The 27,809-nt window shown below is 40.6% G+C and overlaps 2 protein-coding genes across 11 annotated transcripts in view; one reads left to right on the forward strand and one right to left on the reverse strand.

The window, feature by feature from the left end:
* AKT3 (AKT serine/threonine kinase 3) overlaps nt 1–7,867 on the forward strand; it is a 151,944-nt gene extending 144,077 nt beyond the window's left edge. For both annotated transcript variants that reach the window (XM_032683317.1, XM_032683316.1), the window contains exon 14: nt 399–7,867. In XM_032683317.1, the coding sequence (XP_032539208.1) occupies nt 399–484 (86 nt within the window). In that variant the 3' untranslated portion in view covers nt 485–7,867. The remainder of the gene's footprint in view (nt 1–398) is intronic.
* Nucleotides 6,839–27,809, reverse strand: part of SDCCAG8 (SHH signaling and ciliogenesis regulator SDCCAG8) — a 106,720-nt gene continuing 85,749 nt past the window's right edge. For 3 of the 9 annotated variants that reach the window (XM_032683310.1, XM_032683312.1, XM_032683305.1), the window contains 3 exons: nt 13,547–13,676; nt 11,429–11,509; nt 6,839–7,180 (listed from right to left, as the gene is read on the reverse strand). In XM_032683310.1, coding sequence (XP_032539201.1) covers nt 11,435–11,509; nt 13,547–13,676 — 205 coding nt within the window. In that variant the 3' untranslated portion in view covers nt 6,839–7,180; nt 11,429–11,434. Of the gene's footprint in view, nt 7,181–9,412; nt 9,528–11,428; nt 12,376–13,546; nt 13,677–27,809 lie in introns of those variants that run through there. The other 6 variants (XM_032683313.1, XM_032683307.1, XM_032683309.1 and 3 more) reach the window with 5 other exon arrangements.

A 27,809-nucleotide genomic window follows, 5' to 3' on the forward strand; every position in this document is an offset into this window, starting at 1 on the left:
TGGAGGAATATTTAAATATATCTGCAGTGAGATTATAATTTCCTGAGCTCGGCTCGAGAAACAAGGGAAACTGTCTGCCCCGGTCAGCAGTTGGCTTCCATGCTGGCGTGTTTTGACTAGCCTAGAACTGGTAGTAGTGATTGAAGTTCTCACATCAAAGGCATAATAAAACCAACCAACAAATCAACGTACCCTGAAATAGTGACATTTGGAAGTGATATCCCTTCAGTGAACATCATCCTGCTGTATGACCATAAACTTACATACATGACTAAAGTCTTACTTAAACTTGAGTCTTCAACTTCAGCATTGAACCCTGAAAGGTATACTGCATATCAGGTGAATAATGAAATTTTGTTGCAAATATAATGATATTTTGAACTTCTCCCTTAACACAGATGACGAGGATGGTATGGACTGCATGGACAATGAGAGGCGGCCGCATTTCCCTCAGTTTTCCTACTCTGCAAGTGGACGAGAATAACTTTTTTGTTCTGCTGCTTCACTGTCATCTTAGGTTTATCACTGAAAATGATTCCTGAACATCACCACCAGTACTAGATACTATTATGATAGCAGGGGCACTTTCAGAGACCATTCCAAATTGAACAAGTTTCTTTCCCAAACCTACCTAAAATCAGTTTTGGTTTTGCATGACATATGAGATTTTTCTCTACTACGCTCTCCTGCTGTTGCTGCTGCCCACAGTCTCAGTATAATAGCAACGTCAAGAAGTTACTAACAGTTTCTTTGAAGGTAGATGACTTGACTTCAGCACTGTAAACTTTGTGAACAAGTAGTCATCTATTTTTCCTCACAGCGGAGGCTAAACAAAAACCGTGTTGGTCTAGCTTATCTTCTTCCAGAAGACGAATCAAAATTGTAATTAGTCGAAACAGACTAGGCTATAAAATTTTCTTGCATCTGTTTGTGCTGGTTAGAATGAGGAAACATAGGGGTGGTGATGTACATATGCAAGGTTTCTGTTAGGCATATCATTACTTGAAGCAGGTCTCTGTCATTAACATCTGGCTGGAATTTGTTTGGGAAATGTTTGAAAGAAGGACTTAAACTGTTGATATATATAAATATATATATATTATTTTTTAATTACTGTTGGATACTACAGAAGAAGCAGAAGGGCTGGGCTCGCCCAGCCTGCCACTTAGAACTTCCAGGTTCATGTGCAATCATGGAGAATCGAACATTATACATGCAAGAAGTGAAGGCATAAAAGCAGCATTTGAAGTTGTTCAAGGGGTCTTATAATTTGCACCAGATAACATCTTTCTCATGCTTTTCTCTTTCATGATATGCATCACCTCTGATGGCTGAAGAATGTAGACAGGCATAATGGTATTGCTTTTCACCAAAATGTGTGCACCAAGGTAAACAGGTGTTTGCCTTACTTGTTTTTATTTTGAGTTTGTGAATTAGCTTTTTTCTCCAGGTGTTTAACTCTGAATATTCTTTTTTGCTTTCCTTTTCTTTTTTTTTTCCCCCCCCCTTGGTTATACTGCGTTAGTATTTATTTTTAGAGATAAGGTTTATATGTGTCATGTTTGCAAATGCTGCTACATCTTAGAACAGGCTTATAGCAGTTAATTTTGTAATATATGGAAGGACTGTACAAGCTGAAGGGAATAATGCACTTTTCTCCCATGTGGAAATTTTAACAAGGCTCTGAAATTGTACATACTGCTTAGAATCAGATTTTTGTGAATGAAATACTGTCTTTTAACTGTTTGGCAATGGAGGTGAGGAACTCCAACCTCATGTGCCAAAGGGTTAAAAACAAACAGACAAAAAAGCTACGTCTTGTGCTCCATTTAGGATAAATGTAATGTAAGAGCCTGACAGCACAAGAGAAAATGTCTGTTCTATATGAAGGAATTGCATTTGAACAATGAGACCACAGTGATTACAAGAAAAGCACTTTATTTTATTAATTAAAATAGTAAATTTCTGGGATCAGCCGTTCTCAAGGAAGATTTGCCCTCAACCAAAAGAGTCCTGAAATCCAGCAAGTTACATGTAACAGTGGTACCTGATTGACTGAATTTAAAACATCATGACAAATGCTCCACTGATAGGGAAATGTCTTTCCATTTCCTAAGATCTGTGTCTAACAGAACATGTGCATAAACTTTAGCGTTGATCTTCAGCAATGATAATCTTAATAATAAACCCTTTGGTGCTAGGAGTTGGGACGCTACGCAGCGCAGCATAGAGAGTGCATGCACCCTTGCTAACAACATTGGACAACCCCAACTCCATGGGATTATCATTTGAAGTATCTCTGCGTTCGGCTCTTGTTAGCTCCCACAAAGACTGTGATATTGCTGAGTATTCCCGGTTGCGTTGTGTGAGTGAGTAGACGGGTCTGAGAGGAGAGATGTTCTACGCAGATGCCTTAGCCTCTTGATGTGGAAAGTTGAGTGCCCAAGCATGAAGCCCACTGCTGGCAGTGCAGGTGCTGGGATGGTCAAGGGGTTGATGGGCATTTTAGCAAGGCAGCTAAAAACGCAGAGTAATTTAGACAATTTTTCATGTTTTGTGTTTTATCTTTAGTAATGGATGGATAATCAAACAGAAATATGTCATGATGTATATTGTAACTGCATACGATGTCATTATGTCACCTTGTAACACTAAAGATGTGTAGATGTTGTTGTTCCTGTGCAGAGAGAGAGGTGGGCAGCAAATGCGTTGCAGGTCTGTTCTGCACCGGTGCTGTAGAGGTGTCTACACTGACACAGTGAGCGAGTGACTGAAATAATCAAGTACTTAACAGACGGGCATTAATTAGTTCTCTGCAAAGGTCTCGTACTTACAGACTGAAACTATGGTGATTCAAAATCTGTGTTACATGCCTGTATTTCCTCCCCTGTGTTTTCAGCTTGTAATAGCAATAAGTCTCCTGACACAGGGCACCTCTAGCTAATGACCGACTGGCCGTGCCTCTGGCCAGCCGCTCCTTGCGGGCAGAGGACGCCCTGTGGTTTAGCTCACCATCGCGTAGCTACTTAGTGTGTGGTTTGCAGTAAGTGTCTGTCAGTGAATTATTTGAAAACCTTTTAAGACATCACTTTATATTGTGTTTGTCTGCCTTTCGAAACATCAGTGATCAAGTTTGTGCTACAGAGTCAGCAGACACTTTGTGCTGCCTGGGCTTGGGGGATTCTCTCTTACCAGTGTTAGAAACAGATGACAGAGGAATGGACAAGCAGTGCTGAGAGAAACTTTTGAAGCTCTTCTTTTGCTGTCTGCAGTTGTGGTTGGATTTGGACAGGAGGTGGTGGCTGGTTGTCTTGGCAAGCCTTTTGAGCACAGTACATTTCAGACTTTGACTCCAGCTTGTACTGACTTCCATGACATACAGTATGCCCTCTTGTACTGCAGCCATCTCAGAGGAAATAGGTCATTTCTGTTTGGATTTTGGCAGTTTTGCACACAGCTTCGCTTTCCACACTAATCCATCTTCCAGTACATTCCTGTTGCTTAAAGAACATTTATTCCAGTATTGTTTTACATTTTTTTCCCATCTTTACTTGTGGCTTCTTAAAGCTGACTGTTCTTGCAGGGGCCATGTGCTTCTCCTAGAGTACAAAAGTAAGGTCTTTCCTTACTAACTGCAGGGTCTATATATTACACCTCAATGTACACACTTTGCTGCTACTGTTTGTACTGTCTACAGTAGAATTTCCTTATCTTGCTCCTGGTAGTGCATTACAGGCAAGCATGAAATGTAAAGTATTTATTTAAATAAAAACCTCTAAATTGGTAATTGAATTACCTCCCTGTAGCTTTAGAGTTTGTGACATTTCTTGACCTTGCTAGTTCTTTCATTAGATCCATGCAAGATCTAGTCATATGGTTAAGGATATTAAGCAGACACGACTATGAACCCAAGAAACCGTATTACTGTTGGTCATACTTAAACTGTTTATTTCCTTAAGTATATGACCCACAAGGATGTGAAATAACTACAAGAAACTGTTTTTGTACACTGTACATCCTTAGTATTTTTACACGTATATGATAGGGATGCACATTATTTTCCTTCGTACAGACAGCTTAAATAAAGCACTATGTCAATCTGCTACTTCTGTGTTTTTTAATGCTAATTTGTTCTGGAGGTTTGTAAATATATATATATATATATATGTTCAAGCTTGCCACAAAGGACGTATTTTTTATATCTACACATTACTATTAAATATCTTAGGGGATAAAATTCCTAAGTTGTTCCGTGTCAGAGAAAAAAAAAAAGGAAATGAGAAGGCTATATTGCAGATTACAAAAGATTTCTCAAGTTTTGGGTTAAATATTTACTTCATATTTTAAAGTAATTTTATATAGGTTAGATGTTTCAATCCTGAAATGCACAAAGAATTTACTTAATTTCTTCTTACAAGAAAATGTACATCGTTATTTTTTTATCACTGTATATATAATGATCTGTGCATGTTTAGTTACAAGTTTTATTTGCTGTGAAGTCCTAGTGATAACTGTAACTCGCTGTGACATATTTCAAATACTGGGTGAACGGTTTCAGCTTGTAAATTATTAAGTTACAGTATTGTCAAAAAAAAAAAGTTTTTATGACTAAGCAAGATGTATTTGTGCTTTGGACCGAGGCTGTTGCCATACAGGTGGTTCATGTTAACTCTATGAGGTGTATGTCCTTATAAAAGTAAATTTGGGTTACACTTTTGAAGCAGTGATTCCACAGGGCTATGTTCCTATCAGAACACCCATGATTTAAATGATTTTTCAGCTAATGAAATTCTTGGCCTCATATTCCACAGCTAGGTGATGTGTTTGGGTAAGGAGAAGGGAAAAAAGTGAAGGTGGGATTTACAGGGCACCATAGAGTGGGACCCTTTGAAGCCCATGAGCTGGTCCAGGGCCACTTGAACCAGCTGATCTGGAGGGCTGAGTGTCCCTAAAGCAGGGGGTCATCTGGGTTTTAGCTGTTCTTTTACATGAATGCTTCTCAGGAACAGAGGTGCTTCATCCAGGTCTCAGGTTTTTTCTTTTTTTTTTCCTCCTTTTTTTCTCCCCTACCTTGTAATAGGAATGAGCATCAGAGAGACAGCCAGCCATAGTTCAGTGATATTAGGATGTCAGTGACCAGGATGCAGCTGTGGCAGGGGCAGGACTGTATGGTCAGGTTGCATCCTGTGTTGTGGAATCACACTCAGTCTGCTGACTGGGGGGTTTCCTGGATTTGATTGTCTGATCTGACACTTGTAAACTTTGTAAAACTAAGCATTTTGTGCTGAAGTAGAAGCAGGGGAGGGAGGGGGGCGGGGCATGAGACAGATAGGCCTAGTGCTGTCTCTGTTAATAACTAATTGAAGTAGAATAGCTGCTGCAGGAAAAATTATTCCTTCTAGACTCCTGGCAACATAATGGGTTGCACCTACATCTGGGATGAGTATGAAAAACCTAATTCCAGCTATATATACTGGCAGCCCAGGACCCTTTGTTGAATCAGACCCGTACATGCACGTGAGTAGCTGGCAGTGGTGCCCTGCACGTGGCCACCAGAAGCCACCTGGTAGGTGAGGCAGGTCCAGAAAGGTTGAGGGTCCCGCTGTGCCTTGGCCCAGGGTATGGCAGCTCCAGGGTCTCAGTGAAGCCTAAGTGTTGGGACTAGGTGCCCGAGTTCCTTTGCGCGCGTAGGCACTGTCTCCTATTTAAACAAAGATTTATGCTGCAGAATAATAAAAAATAAATTTTAAAAAGTTTGCATTTTCCTACATTTATAAATGTATATTCTTAACTGTGTAACCATCTATAAAGTAGTGACACTTAAAACTGTCAGCCTGATTACTATGGCAAACTCCAAGTTTGACTAGAGAGGACTTTCCTTCATGAGGCTTTCTTGTCCCTAAAGACCTGAGGCCATTCCTGGCATGCTTGGTGTCCTATCTGTGAAGCAGTTCAGGGAGGCGATCAGATGTGTTTGGCAGTTAAATATGGCAGGAAATTGAAATAGGGAGGAAAAAATCACTTTGATGTTAGGGCTGTACCACTAATAATTCTTAAAATACAAGGGAAGGAAAGATTGTGTTCCACAGCCAATGGTAACTTATTGCATCTGCTGTTATTCTTATTTTTGTTACATTTTATGTGTTCATGCTGGCTGAAGTAGCTTTATCACTGGGGAACTGATCTTTGCCCTTTTTTTCCCCCTTTGCTAGTGTAATTCTGCAACTACACTGAAGGTAATAGATGTAAAAACTTTTTTCTTGTGTGCATAGCTTATTCTACGCTAGATAGCAAAAGATTCAGATAAATTCTTTCTGAAACTGTGTGGTATTTGGAGAGTAACCTTGGATAACGCAAGTGCGCAGTTAACCACAAAAAAATCCTCCAAGTGTTTTAAGTTCAATAATTTGAAGCTGTTCAGCTGTTGCCCATCCCTGAGACTGCTGAATATGTGCGGGTGGAAAAGTCCAGCTTCACCACTTTCAGTGTTGAGAGCCAGGCACTTGCTTAATGGCTCATCTGTACAAACCAAGGGCTCCTTTCTCTTAAAGGCTTTATCCAGCAACATTTTAAAGGGAAACCTGCCCCATGGCGATTCTTCCACATTATGTGGAATATTTGTCAATCGTGCTTTTCTGATGAATAAGCAGTTGTTGTGACTCTCACTTTTTATATAAAAGTGACAAATACCCTGTAAAATAAAGTTCCCAGGTAGATTCTGGTACTGAGTTTGTAAACAGGAAGGCAGCGTGCTTGTGCAGAACTTGCAAACAGCCCCCTTCTCCCTCCTCCCCCTGCACATGCTTTCCCTTGAATTCAGAAGGACAAAATGAGAACCTAAGAATCCTGTTAGGTTTATTGATATTTCAGTCTGTGAATAATATAGACATGTATGTTCAATTACGAAAATAGATAAAAACATTTTATAAAAATTGTACAAATTATTAAAGTCTATACCACGTAATAGCTTTTAAAACTGGCTTGCAAGCCTGGTCTTTTCAGAAAAGTCTCAGCTGTTGTCCTAGAAAGTCTGATAGGCTGGTAAGGCTTCAAAATATTTGTGATTCTGTAGTTAAAACCAAATAGAAACCAGCTGAAATTAGCTAGCAAGTGTGCCTGTTTTCTGCAGAGGTGTCTCTGGGTGAGCCTCAGACAAGTTACAGCCAGGTGCCGAGCAGACCTGAAAGATAAAAGGAAGAGATGGGTAGTCTGTGGGGCAGTGCCTGTGTTTCTCATTTGTGTCACTTCAGCCTCCAGGCGAGTTCTTAGAAGAGAAATACAGAACTGGTTAAGACTGCAGTAAGGCAGAGTAAACAAGTGCTGTTTCAAAGCCTGTGCTTCCTGTGGACCTGCTGTCCTCACCTCTTTCTAAGCTCAGAAGTCTTACAGGTAACAAGAACAAGAGATATCTGATTTCTGAAAAACAAGATCTCCGTGAGCTTTCAATGTGGCTCCTGTTTAGCAGTAAATAACTGAGCTCTTGTTCTGGGGCACATCTAAGATCCTGCCCCTTTCTCCTTCCAGGAAAGAAGGCGGTGAGTTTGTGCCAGAGAGTGTTTTCTGTGCAGTGTACCCTGTGTGTCCGGTGTGGGCAGCTGTAGCAAAACAGGAAGCCGTTGCCTGGGTGCTGGTAGGAAACCTCTGGTGGGAAGGCTGATTTGCAGTTTTGAAGCTCTTGCATAGCTATTGTTTGTGCTTCCTTGGTAGCACTTGACTGAATTGAGTGAGACATCAAACTATTGGAGCTGGGGGAGCTACCTCGAGTTAAGCCACTGGAGTTCTAAAAATTGAATTTGAATTTAAGAGATGTACATGACCTCAGAAATAAAAATAAACTTTCTACTTTGGCTGGTTTTGCATTAGAAGACTAAAGGGTTTGTTTTTTTTCCCCCACCTTGATTGGTTAGGCTGAGTTAAAAAAAGAATTTATGAAGCTATAGTTCATTAAAGAATTAAAAGAATTAAAACCAGTAATATGGTACTCCCCCCCCCAAATATATGCACCAACACCAGCTGGTACAGTTGTGTCTGCAGCTAGTGCAAGGAAAAATGAACTATGGCAATGGAAAGCCTTGGGGCTTAAATTCCCTCTCAGTACCTGGTTAGTGACAACAAGAGGAAACCTTCTCTGTGGTGCAGTGACCCCAGCAAAAGAGTACAGGCAGAAGCTTAAAAAGACAATAAAAGGCCCCAAACACTCAGCTCCTGCAGAAATCTCCTGGCAAATGCTTTTGTGGGTGTCTTTCTACACCACAGTTACCCAGTGTTAATGCTTTGTGAGATGCAGAACCTCAGCTTGATGGAGGAAGTGGGCAAGTCTCCTCCTGCCTACAGCCTGGCCTGAACTGCCAACCAAGCGCAAACACTGGCAGTCTCAGAGCACCCCACTATACAAGGGCCTGGGTGCTAAAGCAGTTATTTAAGGTGTGCCATCTCTAACTAAATGGGCACAACTGTCACTCTCACGTCCAGGTAATTGGTAAGCAAATTTGTTACTGGATAGTCAGGGGCAGAGCCTTTCCAGTCTTAGTTTCTCCTCCTCCTAAGAGTACTTTGGTATTCACTGAGCAGACCTCTCCAGGTTCCTCTGGACATTACTTTCTCACCTCAGTGGCATCTGTTGTAACTGGGTGGTTGGGTATTCTTAGGTGTACAAGTTGGGAAGGGTCTGTAGGAGTGGAACCACAGACATCATTTAATTTATTGCTGTTAGCTACACTTTGAGGGGAGAGGAGCCACTAGCTTCCTGTTTGGTTAGAAAGCACCGAGATGGCTTCAGTTCTCAATCCTCCTTTTGCTGTAAAACCCAGGGTGGAGCTCTCAGGAGGGCCAGGCTTAGCTCCTGGGCTGTGGCCCAGCAGCCAGACACCAGACCTCCCACAGCTGCAGATTCCCAAATGCTGAAGAGCTGAATACATAAAGTGTCAGGTCAGGCCACTCAGACATCACGCAGAGGTCTATCTTTGTTCCCTCCTATCGTAGTTTAACTTGCATCACCTCTGACTAAAACTCCATCCAAGCAGAGGTGAAGATTTTCATCTCCTTAAAAAACACACAACCACCACCACCACCAACCCCTGCCTGTGGAATGTCACTGCCTGTTACGAACAGGAGAGGCGCTATCTGTGTGCATTAAGACTACACTAAAAACAAAAGCTCTTTCCCCAGTAACCTAAGCAGTCTTCAGGTCTCCTGAAGAACAGTTGAGGGCCATGTAAGGATCAGCCTGAATCACTTTTGACATCGGCAATGGATGAGCTACCTGTTTGCCAGACACAAGGCTCCCCTTCTTCTGTAACATACAATGAAAAAACCAAGCAAACGGGGGACTTGGGACCTCATTGAAAATTCCTGCTGACATAAAAAAGCAAAGAAAACCACTGTCCCAGAACATCTGTAATTCTGACAGTACCTCCTCCTGAGCGACTGGGGTGAGGATGGGAACACAGGCACGGGTGAGTGTATTTTAACTTCCTTTTAGAAGAAAAGTGGTCTGTTCCCAGACACGCTCGCTGTGAAAGAGACATCTGGTAACGAGGGAGGAGAGAGGTTAGTGGCTCGGTCACACGGAGAGCACAGGCATAGTGCAGGTTCCTGCCAGGGAGAGGCTGGCTTGTAGGAGATCTTTGGGGGGAAGGCAGAGCAGCAGCACTGGATGACAGCGCTAGCTGGAGGTAATTCTCAAGGTCCAAATCCTACCTGTCTGTGCTCTCACTGGCTCAGCTGGCCAGCAACACCTTCTGGCAGCCAGAGTCTGTGAGTGGATTGTCCACCGGGACAAACACTGATTTCTGTCAAACTGATAGACACCAAGGCACATCCTGCAAGTGAGAGGCATCCCAGCTTTCACAAACAGACCTTGTGGGTGGTGCTGAGGTTTCCAGCAATCTCAGTTTAGATATTTGTTTGCTCTACTATGCACATTTATTTAGTATTCTGTATTTAGTACCTATGTACGAGGGGAGCTTAGTATCTGTTATCCTCCTGCCTTGGGGGGTGAGTTCCAATGCACAAGAGACTTTCAAAGGCAGAAATTCTGAACTGGAGTCTTCTGAAAACACTCAAAATGAGAAGTGTAAATCCCAAATTAAACTTTTGACTACCTTTACATGGTCCTGAATATGTTATGCTGTCTCCCATTATACAGTGTTAGTGCCACCGAGTAGATATTAGTGTAGTGGCCTGATACAGAGCCCATGCTGTAAGGTCAGGCCACATTATCATACTAGTCCTTTTTGACTCTGTGAAAATGAAAATCACAATGTGACCATCTTCATCATGTCATAGGTAGGTGGTTATTCTGAAATAACACTGAGCTTCTTTCAGTAATAGGAGATTTAATATCATTGTTTTAAAAGTATGTAATTCACTGCTGAGAATGAGAAATACGTTTTCAAAAGCTGGTTACTCCTTCAACAAGGATTCTAAAAGCCTTTTAGCTCATGTGGCCTGTAAGGGAATGCAGTATTGTAGCAGGATCAGGTACTTCTTTTATCATGACTTTTTTCAATCACTTGAAAACCCAGCATTTCCCTCACAATATCAAATGAAAATTCCATGAAAAACAGACTCTCAACACACCAAAATGTAGCTGGATTTAGAGACATTCTTTTCTTTCTTTCTGCTTGTCTGTCTTTCCTCCCATACAGCAAACACTAACACTAGAAATAAAAATTACAATGGAAGTAACCCAACTTTTGAAAACAAATCCTATCAAGGCTCAGGGCTTGTCAGTGTTCATTGATTTTTTTTTCTTTCCTCTAGGTTAGCTAGATTTAAATAAATGATCCAATTTTAAATTCTGGAGCTTTTAAATTAAGTAACCCTTACAAAGCAAGAACTATGCTGCAGTACTGTGACTCCTACAGCACTGCTGCAAATACAATTATTTAGATAATGTTTCTTTCTATGTGACACTAACTGTTATGATTTATTACAAAACAAATTGTAGCCTTTCTGAAGAAAGAGGTGATTCAAGCTTTCTCAAAAGGAAAATACTGGAAGCAACAAAACTAACCAATTCCAAATCAAAAGACAAATACCCAGTGACTATCCAGATCAAAAAGTACCTATAGTAAAATCTGAGATCTTCTAGAAGTTCCCACCTTTCTAAGAGTTGTATGTCTCTCTTGCCCTTCAATCTTTAATTGCTCAAATCTTTAGGATTTTTTTTTAATTCTGTTAGGTAAGCCTGTCTTTGCTGTGGAGGGCTTGTCCTTAAATTTTTAAGTGCTAACAAAACAAAACAAACCAAACCACCAAAGCACAAAAAGCTCCAAGAATTTCAACCCCAAAAATGTTTCAAACACTTCCTTTTTCCTTTTGTCTTGAAGTGTTCGCCAGATTCAACTCACATCTGCAAATAGTTTTAGTCATCCTTTCCTCTCCCTCTCACCCCATATATAGAATATAGAAAAAAAATACCTACTTCTGCTCATTTCTTTTCATCCATCCAGGTTTTTACTTGATTCCATCTGTGTCCTGTTTGAGATCTGCATCCCATTTTTTTCCCTGAAATATACAACTTAAATTACTAATGGCTTATGTTCCAAGATACAACAGCACAGTTAGGTTAATGTATTTTATGTCATCTTTAGAAGATTAGGTAATGATTGGGGTTTTTTACTTTCCCCCCCACCAAAAAAAAGAATTAAAAATAATTAATTGATTATAAAGGAAAGCTGTTGGACAATACAGTAAAATGTGGAATATGAGGTCACTTTCACCTTTGATCAACACTGAATCTGCAATTGTTTGATTTTAATATTTATTTCTATACTAACTACATGCATCTTTCTGTAGTTAAGAGCTTCCATTTATGGTGAACTATCCTTCAGTTTTCTTAAAACAATTGTCTGATATTCCAGGCAGCTCTCTTGGGCTGAATTCCAGTTCCCAGAGAACCACCATTGCTTTAAATAGCTGCAAATAGATTTTTAAGGCTCATTTTTAATAATTTTTTTATCATTCTTCTGAGTGTTCTCAACTTAAAACGTATCCTCTGGAGCACAATTAACTTGTAATAAACATAAAGAAGGCAGCTTTTGCTAGTCAAGTCTTGATAGCAGCATAATATCTGAATATTTTCCTCTTTTGTGTGATTTTTGTACTTCTGCCCAACTTCATAAAAGCACACTCACTTCCAGAAAAAATAGATTATCAATAACAAAATCCCTGTGGACCATGTAAAGGCTGTTCATATTACTAAGAGTGCTTTCCATAAAACAGAAATCGTAATTTCTTTTCTGAACCACCTTCTTAACCTGTCTTATAGACAGAACACTATGGTTGCCCTAAAATTTGCCAGTAGTCACTACATGCTGATAACCTTACACTACCATGAGCCACCGAGTTTGTCTACTACAACAGGAAGTCCTGTAAAACCAAACACACGAACATGATTAGAGGCTTAACAAAGTACAGATTGTATTTCCTAGGTTAAACATTTATTGAATTCTATAGGTAAAAAGCCTACAAAAAATAGCGTGACTTAAATATTTTGAAGTTCTAAGATGATTCATGTTCTCTTTACTGCTAGGTGTGCCACTAGACTAAATTTCCTACATTGAATTTCCTTTGTTACCTCAGTAACAGTAACCTCCAGTTATCCTGGGCAAACTCCCTATCACTAGTTTGCAAGTTAGGAAGCATTGTGATATTGTTGAATTAGTGCATTTACTCAGTCACAAAGCAAGAGTTCCATTATCTGCTAGTTTACTGAAAACCTCATCCTCTGCTTGTTAGTTCTCCTTTTTCTGAAAAAAAGTAAAAGAAAGCCAAAGAAAAAACCCAACTCTGCAGCCCTCTCCCTTATTCCCAAAGCACTGACTGACTGAAGAATAGTGACCAAAACAAAGAAAGCAAGAACAGCCCCTAAGTAGCCACAGCTTCCTAGGGAGCACTGGAAGCAAGAATCAGTCTTGCCAGAGAAGCAGTGCAGTGATTAGTGCTAAGGCAAGACTGATTGTACATTCACCATCTTACATTTAAGTGAGTGAATCATAAATATCCCAAGTTGGAAGGGACTCACTAGGATCATCAAAGTCCAACTCCAGTCCCAAAAATCTCACCAGGAATAGTCATGGAGCAGCAGGAAAAATAAATGACTTTTAAAAATAAGGAGAAAAAAAATTACAAAGTGATAGGGGGGCTTAAGTCTGACAAATGGCAGCAAAAAAAGAAACTATCAACATCAAGTTACTGTTTAAACATTAATGCTGGTAAAGATCAGATTTCCCTTTTCTCTGAAAAAGGAACAAAAAATCTTCAGCTAAGAAGGCTAGGAACTGTCACTGAGAATAACTTCTGCGTTTTATTGTCACTTCAAAACATTTTCTTCATTTAATTTAGGTTTAAGTGAGACTCAGGTTCAGCTACCAGTCTCTTTCCAACTGCTTGAGTTTTTACTTTATTTTTTTTTATAAGGTAATGCTGTATTTAAAAGAATGACAGCAACAAAATCCAGCAGCTGAAATGAGACTGCTGGCAGATCTCTCTGCTAAAGCTGCAGAATATTCCCCTCAGACTTGCTTTTCTTCTGGCACAGTACCTGTGTTCGCAGAAACTGCACCTCTTCTGTAAGCAGCTGCTTCTCTTTGAAGAGCTGATTCTGTTTGTTGAGCAACTCCACTAACTGCTGGGCAGTGGCCTGACAGTGCTTGTCAAGCTGCTGTAACCTGGAAAAAAATAGATAAAAGGGTTGCAGAGCATCTGAAGTTGGAGTTCACAGTAGAAGCTTTGATGTTTGCACTGGCGGGTGCAGCTCCCAGAGGCCAGAGTCCAGGCTGGTGGTTGGGCTGAGACTGAAGTATTACTCCTAGGATGGGCATTCAATGTATTTTCACACTTTAAACAAGCACTTTTAAAGGTTTGCTCTTTTAATTTAGAAACCTTATGAGGACATGACAGCAAATTTGCTTTGCTGTGACATCAATAAAGACTGCAGGATTGCATCTTGACACCCGTAGCTAAGCAGGCTGCACACTCTGCAGTTGCTTCAATAACTGTCTTCCTGAAACACACACAATAGCCCAGATCATAAATCCAAATACCCAAACTCCCTGACAAACTGGACCTGAAGTGACAAAAACTTACGTTTTTTGTCTACTACTCTTTGCTGGTTAATGTCCAAAACTCATTACAGAATACGTTTATTTCAAGTAAGCACAGTGTTAAGTATGTCAGCATAGATCCTTTATTAGTGTAACAGGGATTCCTGGGGAAAGATGTAAAGAGCCTATTACTCCAAAGGTCCTCCTCATCAGGGGCTGCAAAACAGAGGGAACAAGCTGGCAGTATCAGAAAAAACATGCAGAGGCCTTCTGCTTACACTGGAAAAATAAGTGCCTAAGATGGGACAATGCTGCTGTAAGACAGGGCAAGCACACATTTACTTCTTTAATCACAAAAACGGGTATCACTTATTATGTCTCCAGTGACTGCATATTACTCCTGGCACCCAGACAGAATTAATTTCCACTCATGTAAATTTTACATCAACACAACATTTTTTACTAGATAATCACAGGTAGCCCGTGCAAATTTCACACATATTAGTGGACACAAGCCGTAGTGCACTCTATTGTGAAGCTCTGTGTCCTTTCAAATCATGGAAGGGGTGATTGGGATAAACTACTGTAAACAAAACTTCTTTAATTAGGGCAATACTATTCAGTTACACTTTTCTGTTTGTAACTTCACCACCTACTGTGTTACATTTAAACTGTCCCCTTGAGCAGAGGGAACAAGATGACACAGGCACTGAGCTGGGTTTGACTAGCAGGCCACAACTTTATCATCTGTATCTCCAGTGCTTGAGTACAGGTTTAATAACATTCCAATTTACAATTCTGGGCCATGATGGATGAAAAGGGAGCAGTTCTAGTCAGTGCAGATCTGGATCTGTGAACTCCCAAATTCTGTCTGCCAGTCTGCTCTCCCAAAATTGCTGCCAAGCTGGCCCTTGGTCCACACACTGGGACTCCCAGCCTGCTCTGGTGCATTTAGCTCCTGAGGACAGGCTCTGGGCCCTCTCACAGTATCTGCTATTATGTGTGACATGTGCAGCACAGCCACACATTCCCATATGCATTGTATCTGGCCTGCCTGCTGATCTTGTAAATGATTCAAGATGAGAAATGAACAGCTCCACCCACATTCACTGTACTTCCCATATGTTACAAATGCACATCGATGCCTGCCATCATTTTTACAACTGGGTGACAGAACCTTCTGCACATTTTGCTAATACAAGTGAGGGAGGTTGCACGGTCGCCACGCTCACTTTGGCAACACCACCTACCAGGCAACCATGTACTGTGTCCTGAGCATGAGTAACCACTGTGTCCTTGCCCCCCATCCTAAAAGAGATCATTTTTCCACCAAAGTGGCAAGATCTGTCCAGTTGGGATGGCATGCAACTGCTCTCCCTTGGCCTGGGAGTGTTGATGGACAGGGACTGACTGCACGCTCTGTCATGTTACTTCAAGAAACAAGGTGAAGACATGTAGCTCTTGAACCATGTTATGTTTGGACTCCTACAGGACAACCTGGCACTAAGGAGTAAACTCCCATTTAGTAGAAATAATAATTCAAATAATAATTCAAATAATTTCCCACTAGCCACTTTAAACCAAAGTTCTTACTTTTATATGGAAGCAAGAAAGAGACAGTTTCATGAGACAAGTGGTTCCACAGAAGGAGAACACAAGTGAGGCATCACAAGCTGCAATGAATGCTTCAAGGTAAATGTTTTAATCTGATTCTCAGTATTCTCAGAGCTTATGTTAGTATGGCTACAAGCTACCTTGCTTCTTTGTGCAGCTACAATCCGAAGAAGACATCTCTCACTTCACACAGCAGTAAAATTTGGATCTGAGACAAGACTATACCCTAGCCTATCAAGAAATGAAGTGAAAAGGGACAGATAGGGTTTTGTTATATTTTGACAGCTATGGCTAGACAATCACTGCAAGACCCTGCAGAAACTAGGTGAAACATCAAACACAAAGCAGAGCTTTGGCACCAAGGTGAATTCTACCAGCAGAATAAATTTCCATTGCAACCAACAACACAAAGCTGTACTAGCACCTGCAATGTTACACTTCAGCTATCCCCTTATTTTACCTACAGATAAAAACAAAAGCTTCCTTCTTTTCTTTAAGGACACATTGCTAAACCAGGGGCACCCACAAGACTCTGGCTGCAAGCTTTCTGCCTTGGGGAACTAAGGTCCATTAATCTGCAGGCAATCCGTAATGAAGGAAAAAGCTGATACAACCTGTCAGCCTTCCTCTAGTTTTTAATGTTGATTTGAAAGAAATTAATATGCAAGGATCTGTGGGCAGTGCCCATTCACCCTGCAATTGGGATCAGTCAGTCCTTGACATAGTAGAGGCATTAAAAGGTTATTTACTCTTTCAGCATAGTCAGGTTACTGATGTAAAACGTTTTCACTTTACTCCATGGAGCTGGATTTGCTGAAATGGCGTGATTGGATTGCAACAACCTGCAGCAGCTAAATCACTAAATCCAATAATCATGCTGCATTTACTGGCACACATCTTAATTAGGTTTTAATACAAGTAATCTGATAACTACTCCTGGCCAGCCCGAGTGGAGCTGTCAGAGCTGAAAGGGCTGTTGTTGAGCAGCTCGGCCGGCACACTGCTGTGGCTGCCTCCCTGCTGACCCTGCCGAAGCCCCTCATCTGCCAGTTGCCACGGTAACACAGGCCAGCCCATCACCTGAACAGTGGGTGCCGTGGCTGTTGGGCACCTCACGGCAAGGTCTGGGGCACTGGCCACCCACGGGGGCTACATCTCTGTGGGTGAGGGGGTGCCAGGGCATGGCTCCTGCTGCCCCCCAAAATTACGAAAACTCAACACCATGAGAATATGTTACTGTGCAGAAAACTGCCTTTAAAAAGCATTTCCCTTGTCAGGGCAAGAGTGTCAAGCTATGAGTTTCTAAGGTTGCTCCTGCATTGCTTGTTTGCCTGTAGGTAGATACAGTGGTCAGAGGTGGCTTCTGGTTCTGAGTGGGAAAACCAAGGGCCGTGTTGCAGATGTCTGCCATGCTGCAGGGATGCAACTGAAGGGGGTTGTGCCCCAATGTGAAGGCAGTGCCACATTTTGTAATTGGGCATTTGCGAATCTCAAATATTTTTAACATACTGTGAGTTTGAAAAGCAAATGCAGGTTTAAGAACAAGTTTGTTACAAAAGGAGGGAGCAAGCCAATTAGAAAAGAAAGCTAACCCCACCAAACTTTCCATCAGCATACCTCTACCTGCTTTTATAATTTTTTTTTCAGAACATTGTACAAATTTAATATCACATGATAGGAAGTGTTTAAGTTTTGGTACTTAAGAGATAGCTGTACTACAACCCATTAAAGGATATTAAATTTGTATACTCAAGTAGACAAGAGTTAGAAAATGCCAGAAACAAAGGCTTTCTATGCAACTCCTTCCCACCCTGGCTCCCAGCTCCACTGCTGTTCCACTGCCCAGCCTTGCTCATCTCCTCCTGAGGCAGTTATCCACCACAATCCTGCTAAACAGTTTCAGTCTAAACCACAATTTTTGGCAAGCCTAATGAAATCACAAAGAACTTCAGCACTGCCTTATAATAAGGAGCATCACACACCCTTAAATACAAACTCTGATGATCACACTTAGTTCCTGACACAGATAAAGCAGGCACTGCCTAATGTCATATCCTCCTACATACAGAGCAATGATCAGGCTTTGCTTTGTCTATGATGATCTTGGAAATCCAGATTGCTGCCAGGCAAAGAGTTAAGGTGTATGGCTGGTGCTCATGGTGAGCTTGTTTCTGCAGCCACAACTGCCCCAGCTGCTGTCACTCCCCACCCCTCTTGCAGGGTTGGCAGCATGGGTCCCCTCTGCTTTCCATGGTCTTAAGCTCTGCCAGGGGAGGTTTGGGTTAGATATTAGGAAGAAATTCTTTACAGAGAGGGTAATCAGGCATTGGAATGGGCTGCCCAGGGAAGTGGTGGATTCTCCATCCCTGGAGGTTTTTAAGATGAGACTGGATGTGGCACTTAGTGCCATGGTCTAGTCACCACGGTGGTAGTGGATCAAGGGTTGGACTCGATAATCTCGGAGGTCCCTTCCAACCCAGCTGATTCTATGATTCTATGGTTCCACCTCAATTCTGCTACTTTTTTTTCTTCCCTTTTCATAGCAGAAGTAATGTTATCATTTTCTTCAAGGCAGAAAAATTTATGCTCACTGCCTCTTTGTATCTTGAATCAGCCTTGTGAACAATTAGGTCATTGAAACCAATAGTAAAATTAGTTCTCATATGAACAACCTGCATCTTCAGTGTGGTTTACAGCATCAGCAAATTCACACAGTAAATTCTGAGGCAGGAAAATTAAAGTCTATAATTTTAGAAATGCCGACAAATAGCAAATTGAACCCCAAAGTTTCACTAGTGTCCTAAATTACTATTTACTTTAGATCTTGACCCATATATCAAGGCCTTGAGACAACCTTAAGAGATAAGCATCTCAGAGAAGTCCCCACATACTCCCAGAATTTTAACAGGAACATCTACACAATCTATCCTTTAACTCAGCTCTGTTCTCTCATCTAGTTTCAAAAGCAAAACACTATGATCCACCTTTCTCATGTTAATGAACTAAAAAAAGCATAAGAGAAAAAACACAGAGACCAAAAAGCCACCCCGTAAGTGAGCAGGAACTAAGGGTAGTGAATAAGCCTCCTTGTTTCTGTCACACTGGAAGTCCTGACTTCTAACAGGACACAACGAGACAGATCAGGGCATATTAAAAGTTTCTGTGGAATTTCCCACCCTCTGGAATTTCTATCAGAATTCTGTTGCCACATAAATGGCCAAGACACTAATTTGTTCAGGCAGAGAAGATCTATATCACTTCTAGCTTAGTAAGGTAAGTACTTGCCCATGCTACAGGCAGAACAAACTCATCCAACTTATGTTAACAGATGGTAGGTAACTGGAAGTTAATATCCCTTGCACAGTTTGGAATCAGACACCTAAGAAGAAAATGTCCACATTTCACCATGAACCCCTCAACCTAGGTGGCTTTGTATCACTCAACCTTTTTTTTTTTTTTTTATATCTATTGGGTAATGTCTAAATTTCCTTTTACTAAAGGCACTCTCAATTTTTCCACATTAAGTGTCTATAGTATATCATCTTCAATAAGATAACAATCTTTGCATGCCACAACAATGATTATAAATAGGGTTTAATTAAAAGTTTACACAGAACAGTAGCTTCCCCTTTGTTTCAGGTGTCATCATTGACTAATAGAATGTATCTTCTCTTTCTCAGCTGGCTCAACAGGTTAAACAAATAGATCACATAAGAAACCTGAGCCTGGATCTATTTCTGGGCTTCTAATAGCTCATGTCTAACATGCTGAAGAGAGAATGTTAGCAGCCTGCTCTTTAGTAGGGGGGTGTAGCAGCAGCTGGGCTTAGCTGCTGTGATGGCCACTTTTAGCCCTCCTGGGTTTTGACAGGAAGGAAACAGTGAAAGAGAATGGATGGCAGGCTGGAAGAGATATGAGTGAAAGCTTCACCAATGTCTATTTGTGTCTGAATCCCTTGGCTGAAGATGAGGCTTTTCCTCCTTTAAAGGAATACAAAATAGTAAGATCTGTGATAGGAATATGACCTCTGGATCAGGTTTGCTCTGGAGGAAAAGTAATTCTGGTTACTATTTTCTGCCTTTAATTGATAAGTATTAAGTAAAACAATTCTCCAAATCATTCAGACTATTAATTTAGAATGCTGTAAAATACCTTAGGAAAAAAAAAGGGGGGGGGAGAGGTTGAAGCAGACAATGTTATAGAAATATATTGAATCTTACAGTCAGAGTCTAATTTTTTTAATTTTTTTTTTTAAAAGATGTTCACCTCTTTGATTTTATGTGCCAGACAGAACAGATTTTGCACAATTTCTCAATCAGGAAACGGAGTCTTGATAATGGTAACAGACACATATCATATTAAGGTTTCAAAAGTGGCCTCCTCATGTTTATAAGATATATTATACATATTTGTATTACTGAAATAATTTTTCTTGTGTTTGTCTTACTAGTTACAACAATTTTTGTGGCTGGCTTACTTTTTATAAATGTATGCTTCATTTTCCCCACTGCTTACTCTGATTCCTCTTATTTCTTTCATTAACAGACAAACTTGAACCTTTACAAACTGCTCGTTGGCGTCCACATAAAGCAATCACTGCATTTGAGTCAGAGACACTGAGAATTTTTAATGCAATCCACCCAATCTGAACTCTTTCCTTCACAAACACTTCGCCTTTAAAAAGAAATTCCCAGCATGAACCTCATCAGAAGCGACATGTAACAGACAGTACATGTGGTGTTTGGGCAGGCAACAGAGAATTGAAAAAGAAGTCTTCACTTTTTCTATCCCATGGCATGTGCAGAATGTACATGTGGCCCAAGCTGACATCAGGCATTTGAAGCAAAAAACCTGCTAAAAGCATCAGCTTCTGTTAATTTACTTTGTCAGATATTGTCTTAATTAAAAAAAACTACTGCTAGAAAGGGTAGTGCAGCTGAGCTACAACTGCTTCAGTTGTTCTGACAGTCCCAATTGCAGGCTAACAGAACAGCTTTGAGTTCAGTCCTGCTGTCCTCACTGAGCCCAGATCCTGGCTGCAACCACCAAGGACTGCAGGCACTGAGGTACAGAGCATACAGCTTCTGTTTATGTATCTAGCCATTAGTACCTGTGTTTGAAAGGTAAAATGTTTCTCACTAGTGACCTTGCAAACAAGAGGTCAGTAGTGCTGGGTACAGTTCTTCTCATTTGGTTATCTACAAGGGATTCTTCCCAGTTTAAGATCTATCTAACATAGTCCTTCAAAACTGTTCTTCAGCATAAAACCCAAGGCTGCTGTATTGTATAAATTGACCATTATGAAAATAAGCTCTAAAAATATCAGTGTTAAATATCTATGTAGGTATCACTCATTAGCTGCTTTGCTTAAACCCCCTTACCCTTATTTTCCACACTAGAGGTACAAATTTGCCCCTTTCCAGTTAATTTCAAACATGATTTTGCCTGTAAGCTCTGGCAGGCGACACACATTTGCTTATTTTTCAGGGTTCACACATGGTTATTGTGGTTTGCATAAATTACAGTCAAACTAATGATAGTTGTAAGAGTTGTATGGAGTATAGTTTTATGTTTGTGACATAGAAAAGGAGGAATATGACTTTATATTGATGACAGACATAATTTTTCTGTGCAGCATATTCAGATAGACATCTTACATACAAGGCCCATTGCTCTCTCCATACAGAGCAGATTGCTTCCATTTGTGAACTTACCCCAGGTTTGGCCTACTCCCCTACAAATACAGCTCTTTTTCCAAACTCACTATGCCTAGGAAACAAAAAGAAGAATAGGGGGTACATACTGAATAAGGATCTAGAGAAATAGCTGGGAGAGAGGTTAAGGTGGGCAGAGGAGCCAAGGATGTGCGTGAGAGGTAAGACAGATCTGGGCTCAGATATGCACAGATATACCCAAGGGACCTGAAGAGGCTTCAGCCTCTGTTTGCACTGGTTGGCCAAGCAAGCTCCCACCTCACAGGGAGCTGCTGCTGTCATGCAACACAGCACTTTGGACCAGGGCTGTACCCACTTGGGACCAGCCCCAGTCTCCCCATATCCTCCAGTACACTCACAAACCAGTTTTGCAGAGGCTGAAGGGAGTCACAACATCAAGGAAACAGGAGCAGGGGGGATGTAACGTGGCAGAGCAAACATAGGGGAGGTGATGAGATATTTTTGCATTGAGAAGGGCTGAGGGGAAATAAGTTTCATCCTGAGAAACCAGAAGTTTTTTAGAAAAATGAGAAAAGATGGAGGATCTGAGCAGTATTGCCAGCCTACCTTCATGAAGCTCAGCTCTTGTGATTACAGAGTCCATTTGGTGTTTTGTTTTGGGCTATATTATGAATAGGAAACCTCATGTGAAGTTGAAACCTGCAATTGCTTAGCAGCACTGAAGGGAAGCATTTCACAGAAAATACATCTTAAAAATGTATTAGTACATTATAGACAGTATTACACTCTCCGTAAGAGAGTGGCTATTTCATAATGTATATGTGTATTAGTCTAACTGCGCTCTAAATTTACTGCAAGGTGAACTTCATCGTTGCTATGAAATAGAGGAATTTTATTGCTGCTTTAGAGGCAAATATCATTATAGTCATCTTCAGAAAAACCATTAACCCCTCCACAATAAGGAATCTGACTGCAACCAGGCAGTTTGGAGATGAGTATCAACACATCCAGATCACAGCCAGTGTGAAAAGTCGATTATGCCTTTCTGGTGACAGCAGCATAGCTTGCAGATGAGAATAGCAGCTCTAGTGTCCCTGCAATAGCAGCACAGTGCTGCCAGGAGTACCACACAAAACAAGCACAAAGGTGGCTCTAGCCCTGCTCTCCCATGTCAGTTTGGCACATCAGTGAGCGCTTACTGGACCCTGCACAGACATCCCAACGTGGCAAGACTACCTGTACCTTCCAGCAGAAGGCTTCATTCTGTCCACAGTTGTGCACATGCAAGCACACTCTTCTGTTGCCACCACATGTTAAATAAGGGAAAAAATTCTAGCAAAACTATCAGTCTTTTCTTTGCTATAACTTGAAATAAATGTTAATAACTTTCTTGACACATTTTCAATGTAACTATAAGAGAAGAATACATTAAAAGGTCTTGTTTAGTTTTGTTAGGTAAAGTATGCTTTTCTTATACTACTTCCCCATGTTCTCATCTTTCAGTGGTAAGCAATGGTAACAGTTTTATGAAACAGACATTTCAACAAGAAGGCTTAGAAGCCTTGTTACACTTTTGGAAGCTGAACATTCTCACTTACATAAATGAAAATTAAGTGCCTTAAATCACTAGTAGTAAATTAAGAAAACAAAGCTGTGTGTCTTGGTCAAAAAATACAACCATGAGTTTTGTTCTTCTAAGTAGGGATATGGAAGATGAACATATATGCAAAATGAGAAGCAAGAGATCCACCTACTACTATTAGTCAATTACTTGTTTCTGTAGACTTGGTAAACCACCACTGATACTGCTGCCACAGCACAAATACATCATTACTCAAAATTCCTACCTAGAAAGCCTACCCAGAGAAATGCACATTTCTGAATGAAATGTACACTTTTTGCTAATATGCACCACCATGTTGGTGAACTTGCACACTAACATGGCTCAGAAAGCAGCCTGGGTTTCTGAAAGTCCGTGAAAGCTCAGCAGGTGCCCCAAGAGAGCCCAAGGCCCCCACTGGGGCTCACTGGTCCGACTCAACTACTCCTCAGCAGCAATCACAAGAGCCTTCCAGATCCATGCTGGTGGTCTTGGCACCACTCCTGGTGGACAACTGTCCACCTCACACCTGGCTCAGCCTTGGCTGGGACGAGGTAATGAACAGGCCGACGAAACGAACCCAAGCCTCCCTCCCAAGGGACGCTACTTTTGATCAGTGTTGAGCAACATATGCAGGCTTGAGCAGGGGGCATGCAGGCAGCTCAGGAAAAAGTGGGCACTGCTGTAACTAAACCGCAGATTAAGCTGAGGACTGCTGTTTCCTAAGCTCCAGATAAGGAGCCTTCTGGAGAGTTTGAAAAAACTTAAAACAAAAATAAGAGCAGTAATTGTACTTTTAAATTATTGTGGATCTAGGCTATGTTAGAGCAGCATTTGTCTCAGTTTAAGATAGTGTCCTAGTTTTCTTTTTCAGCGAAGATCCTCAGTAGGAAGATGCTTCTGCAGTTAGTGGTTTGTCTCTAATGTCTCTGAAACCATAACAGTACCTGCTCAGCAAGTATTTACCTACAAATGAATGTTTGGGCATCCCTCATGTTATCTCCTTACATAAAAATCACGATATTGAGATCATAATGTACTTAAAATCTCTTCAAATAAAATAAACCTAATTTTATTAAACTTCTGTACTGCAACATCAGATTTTTAATTTCCTTTGAAACAAATGGTATCAAGGAGAGAAAACTGCATTTATAGGTCTTCTAAGAGGCCTGATTTCATTGAGACATACAGAGGAATTTAGAGTTCTATGCGACAATAGAGAAATGATTAAAACCTATTTCTGTTACAGATCTCGATACAGTAGCTTTTTGCACCCCAATCCAGAATAACTCCCATGAGCTGTAATGTGAACTACAGACTCCTGTAAAGCCAACAGAACCCCACAAAATGCCCAATTCTGCTAAAAACAAAAGGAGTTTTGCCTTTAATAGGGGCAGGCCCCTTGTTTGCATACAGAACAACTTGTCAAATAGAATAACAAATGCCAAGCCGGTACGTTATAGCCACAAGCACAATAGCCCCAATCTTGATTTTAACTAAGCAAATCCTAGAGAGAGCAGTTTCCCCCCAAAATCTGGGCATCGGCTACAAATTCAATGAACTGATGTCTCAAAGTGTTCACGAAGGATGCGGGAAATTTGCAGAAGGGCATGAACATTTAATTTCAAAGAGAAAGAAAGTGTATGTTTTCATAATAAAAAATGAGAGCGTGAAAAATCCTAATGAGACAATAGCTTTCTTTCAAGTATAAAGTTCAGAATTGCATCTCCCAAGTTTCCTGCACGTTAAAAGAACACAAAATAACGATCTAAAAATCCTTCACAGAAAACCAACAAGCAAGGATGAAGCAGTACTCGCCTGGGGGCCAATTGCCTCTCCAGCAGCGGTAAGGCTGTTACTAGGCTTGCAGTACCATTTGTTCCATTACACAATCTCCTGAAGCCTTTTACAGAGAGCTAAAACAACTGCCTGTACCAACACGACACATGGCTTTCCATCCCGACTCTTTGCTAATCCAGACGCTCCAACCATCTTTCTTTAAGATGCCATATGGTTGGCAGAAGCCTGTAGATCTAGCAGCACATCTGCTTGTATGTTACTTCTCCCCTCCAACTCCCCCCTCCACACCACAAAAGAGAGAGCAAATAATTATTTTACATGTAACCAATTAAACTGCATTTAAACAGGACGGGGATTATTTAGCTCTAGATATTTTAAAAATATAGATTGTCGCAGAAGGTCATTTGTCTCTCAGCGATTTGGGAAATGCAGAGAAACAAAACAAAGAAATGAAAGGCACACGGGCAAAATGATCGCTGTATTTGAATTATTTAAATGACTGCCATTCAGACCTTATGCCCGAAGATTTATTTCCCACATTAGTGTGCCACTAAAGAAGGGACTGAATTTGCTCTCTGCTTTTGTCAGAGGTGAATCAGACAAGCAGACTAGGAAACTATAATACACCAAACCATGCTTTGTTAAGCAAGCAGAGTGAGTCTGTATGCTAATGACTCTGCAGGAATACACTGACACACTGATTTTTTTGGTGTGATGAGCAAAGATTATTGACACTGCTGAAATCCTGGTTGCACTGGCATGCAGGCATCCAGGTTGTCTCTTTAGATTCCAGATGCCAGGAAGACAGGCTGCAAAAATAATTTTGTTTGTGATGAGTTATAATTTCCCCATTTATGGCGTAATGGACTAAAACAGAAAAAAAGTACACTTTGGAGCCTGAAATTAAAAGAAAAAAAATCTAGAACATAGAAAATATAAATAAATGCTCCTATAAAATTCCCATCGACCACTCTGTGACGAATAACCATCTCAGTTAATGAAGGACAGGCAGAGATGGACATGTGTCAGGACAAATGGCACAATGTTGCAATTCTGCCTGCTGAGGATTTGCAACACCTTTTGTTCAGAAACACTACTTCCTTGCTGAACTTTTCCTGTGTCAGTAAAATAAGACATCAAAGAGATAAAAGATAACAGTCCTACCTCAAATGCTGCTCACATGTATTGTGTGATTATCTGAGCAGAGAGAAGCAGTATGCAGAATAAGGAACATGAAGCACATGTCTGTGTTCTAGCATTTTTCAAGAACAGAAACTAGATATGTATTTGCTCCAAATAGTTTCCCTGCTTCAAGTTTCCATTGCAGTGAGCACAGAACATTCCTCTGCCTTCACGAAAACAGTTTTCCTTACAATATGGGAATGCTGGAATGCTTATGTTCAACTAGATAGTATACAAATTGTTTTCCCCCTCAGCTATTTAAGAGTTAGAGTTCCTAAACAAATGATGGGTAGACTGTGTTCGACCTTCACAGAAAGAGAAGACCAGCGGTGAGGTTTTGGTTGAAACCATTTTTGAGGACACAATACTAGGTATCCAAGCTGTTTATTTATGGCTAGTACTTTCCTTTCACCCAGTACTCTGTCTCAAGGCTATTTCAAATTTCATCAAAATTGCTTTGAATAGTTTTATACAAAACCAAAATTAAAAAGCCACTTTCTCCTCCCATAATTACATTTTTTCCTCTTTTCATCAAGAGAACATGACAGAAGTTCAAAACACACTTGGATTTCAAAATGTAAAATGTGGGAATGTATTCAATAATGTAGCAATTGAGCTCAGTTTAAATTTGATAGGGCTTGATTTACCAGCTATAATAAATAAAGAACTGTATAGAGGTTGTTTACAGTAACAAGAAATGTTTATAAATACTACAGATTAAGATTTCAGTTAGTTCCATGCATAATGTTCAAAACTTGCAAACTATGAAATTATGCCTATATATATATATAATAAAATCAATAAACTCCCTCCCCAATCTCTTGAACTAATCCCTTTCAGACCTTGTGTGTTTTCACATAAGGCAAAACACTGTTTCTGATCAGTAATCAAATTTTCATTTCAGGTGTTAATGCCCACGCTTGGCCCACTTGCCCCAGTCTCAGAGGACTCTGGAAGACGAGAGAGAAAATAGTTTCCAATTATCTGATTGCAAATATTCAATTCCTTTATTTTCCTAGTTAAGGGGTTGTGTGTGTGTGTGTCTTTGCATTTTCCTAAAAGATTCTAAATAACTCAACAGCACTTAGTTGAAAAATGCCTATTTTATCCATTGTGTTGCTTTGGATAGCAAAGCAATAATCAACCCGGCAGGTTGTCTTCAGAACTGATCAGGTCAAAACCACTTGTCTATGACCATATTTGGTCTCTGAACATTAGCTATGACTGGAGTTCCAGAAGAGGGTGTGCTTGGAGAGCTGTCACACAGGCTCTCGCCCCACCCCAGTCCCTCGCCGGCAATGTCCAGGACTGCCCCCCCTTCAGTAAGAGTCCGTACAAACATCAGAAACAGAATTTCAGAAATAGAAGGCCTGGCCAACAGAGGTCCTTTGCACATGTGAAACATAGATTTGATTAAGCACTTCAGAATTTAAATTTACTGTTTAGGCAAAAAGTATGGTCCTAGATTGGGGTATGAGAGAGAAAATGAACTTTGTATATGGGCTATGTCTTCTTGTCCAAGAACAGGTGAATAAAAGAAACCATGTGTGAAGTCTTTGCCAAGACCTGCTGCAAACTGACTACTGTAGAAATAATGCAAAAGCTTCTCCCTCAGCCCCAGAGGGTAACAGCACTGCTGCTTACACATGCCCACCCTGGACCACTTTAGAACAGCTTGGGTCTGATAAAGACTCCACTATCATATCTTGGTCAGATCTTCTGGGGTTCGTTTGGGTGGGTTTTCTTGGGAAGTAGGGAGTAGAGTTTCTTTTAAGTTTTTAAAGAAAAGACAGTTACTATTATATGGAATAATAATGACTATAAAAATAGGTTTAAAGGTTCTTGCATTCCCATTCTGGGTAACCTGAGATGTTTGATATAATAATT

This window comes from Chiroxiphia lanceolata, chromosome 3 (assembly GCF_009829145.1).
Source record: "Chiroxiphia lanceolata isolate bChiLan1 chromosome 3, bChiLan1.pri, whole genome shotgun sequence".
NCBI classification, from domain to species: Eukaryota; Metazoa; Chordata; class Aves; order Passeriformes; family Pipridae; genus Chiroxiphia; species Chiroxiphia lanceolata.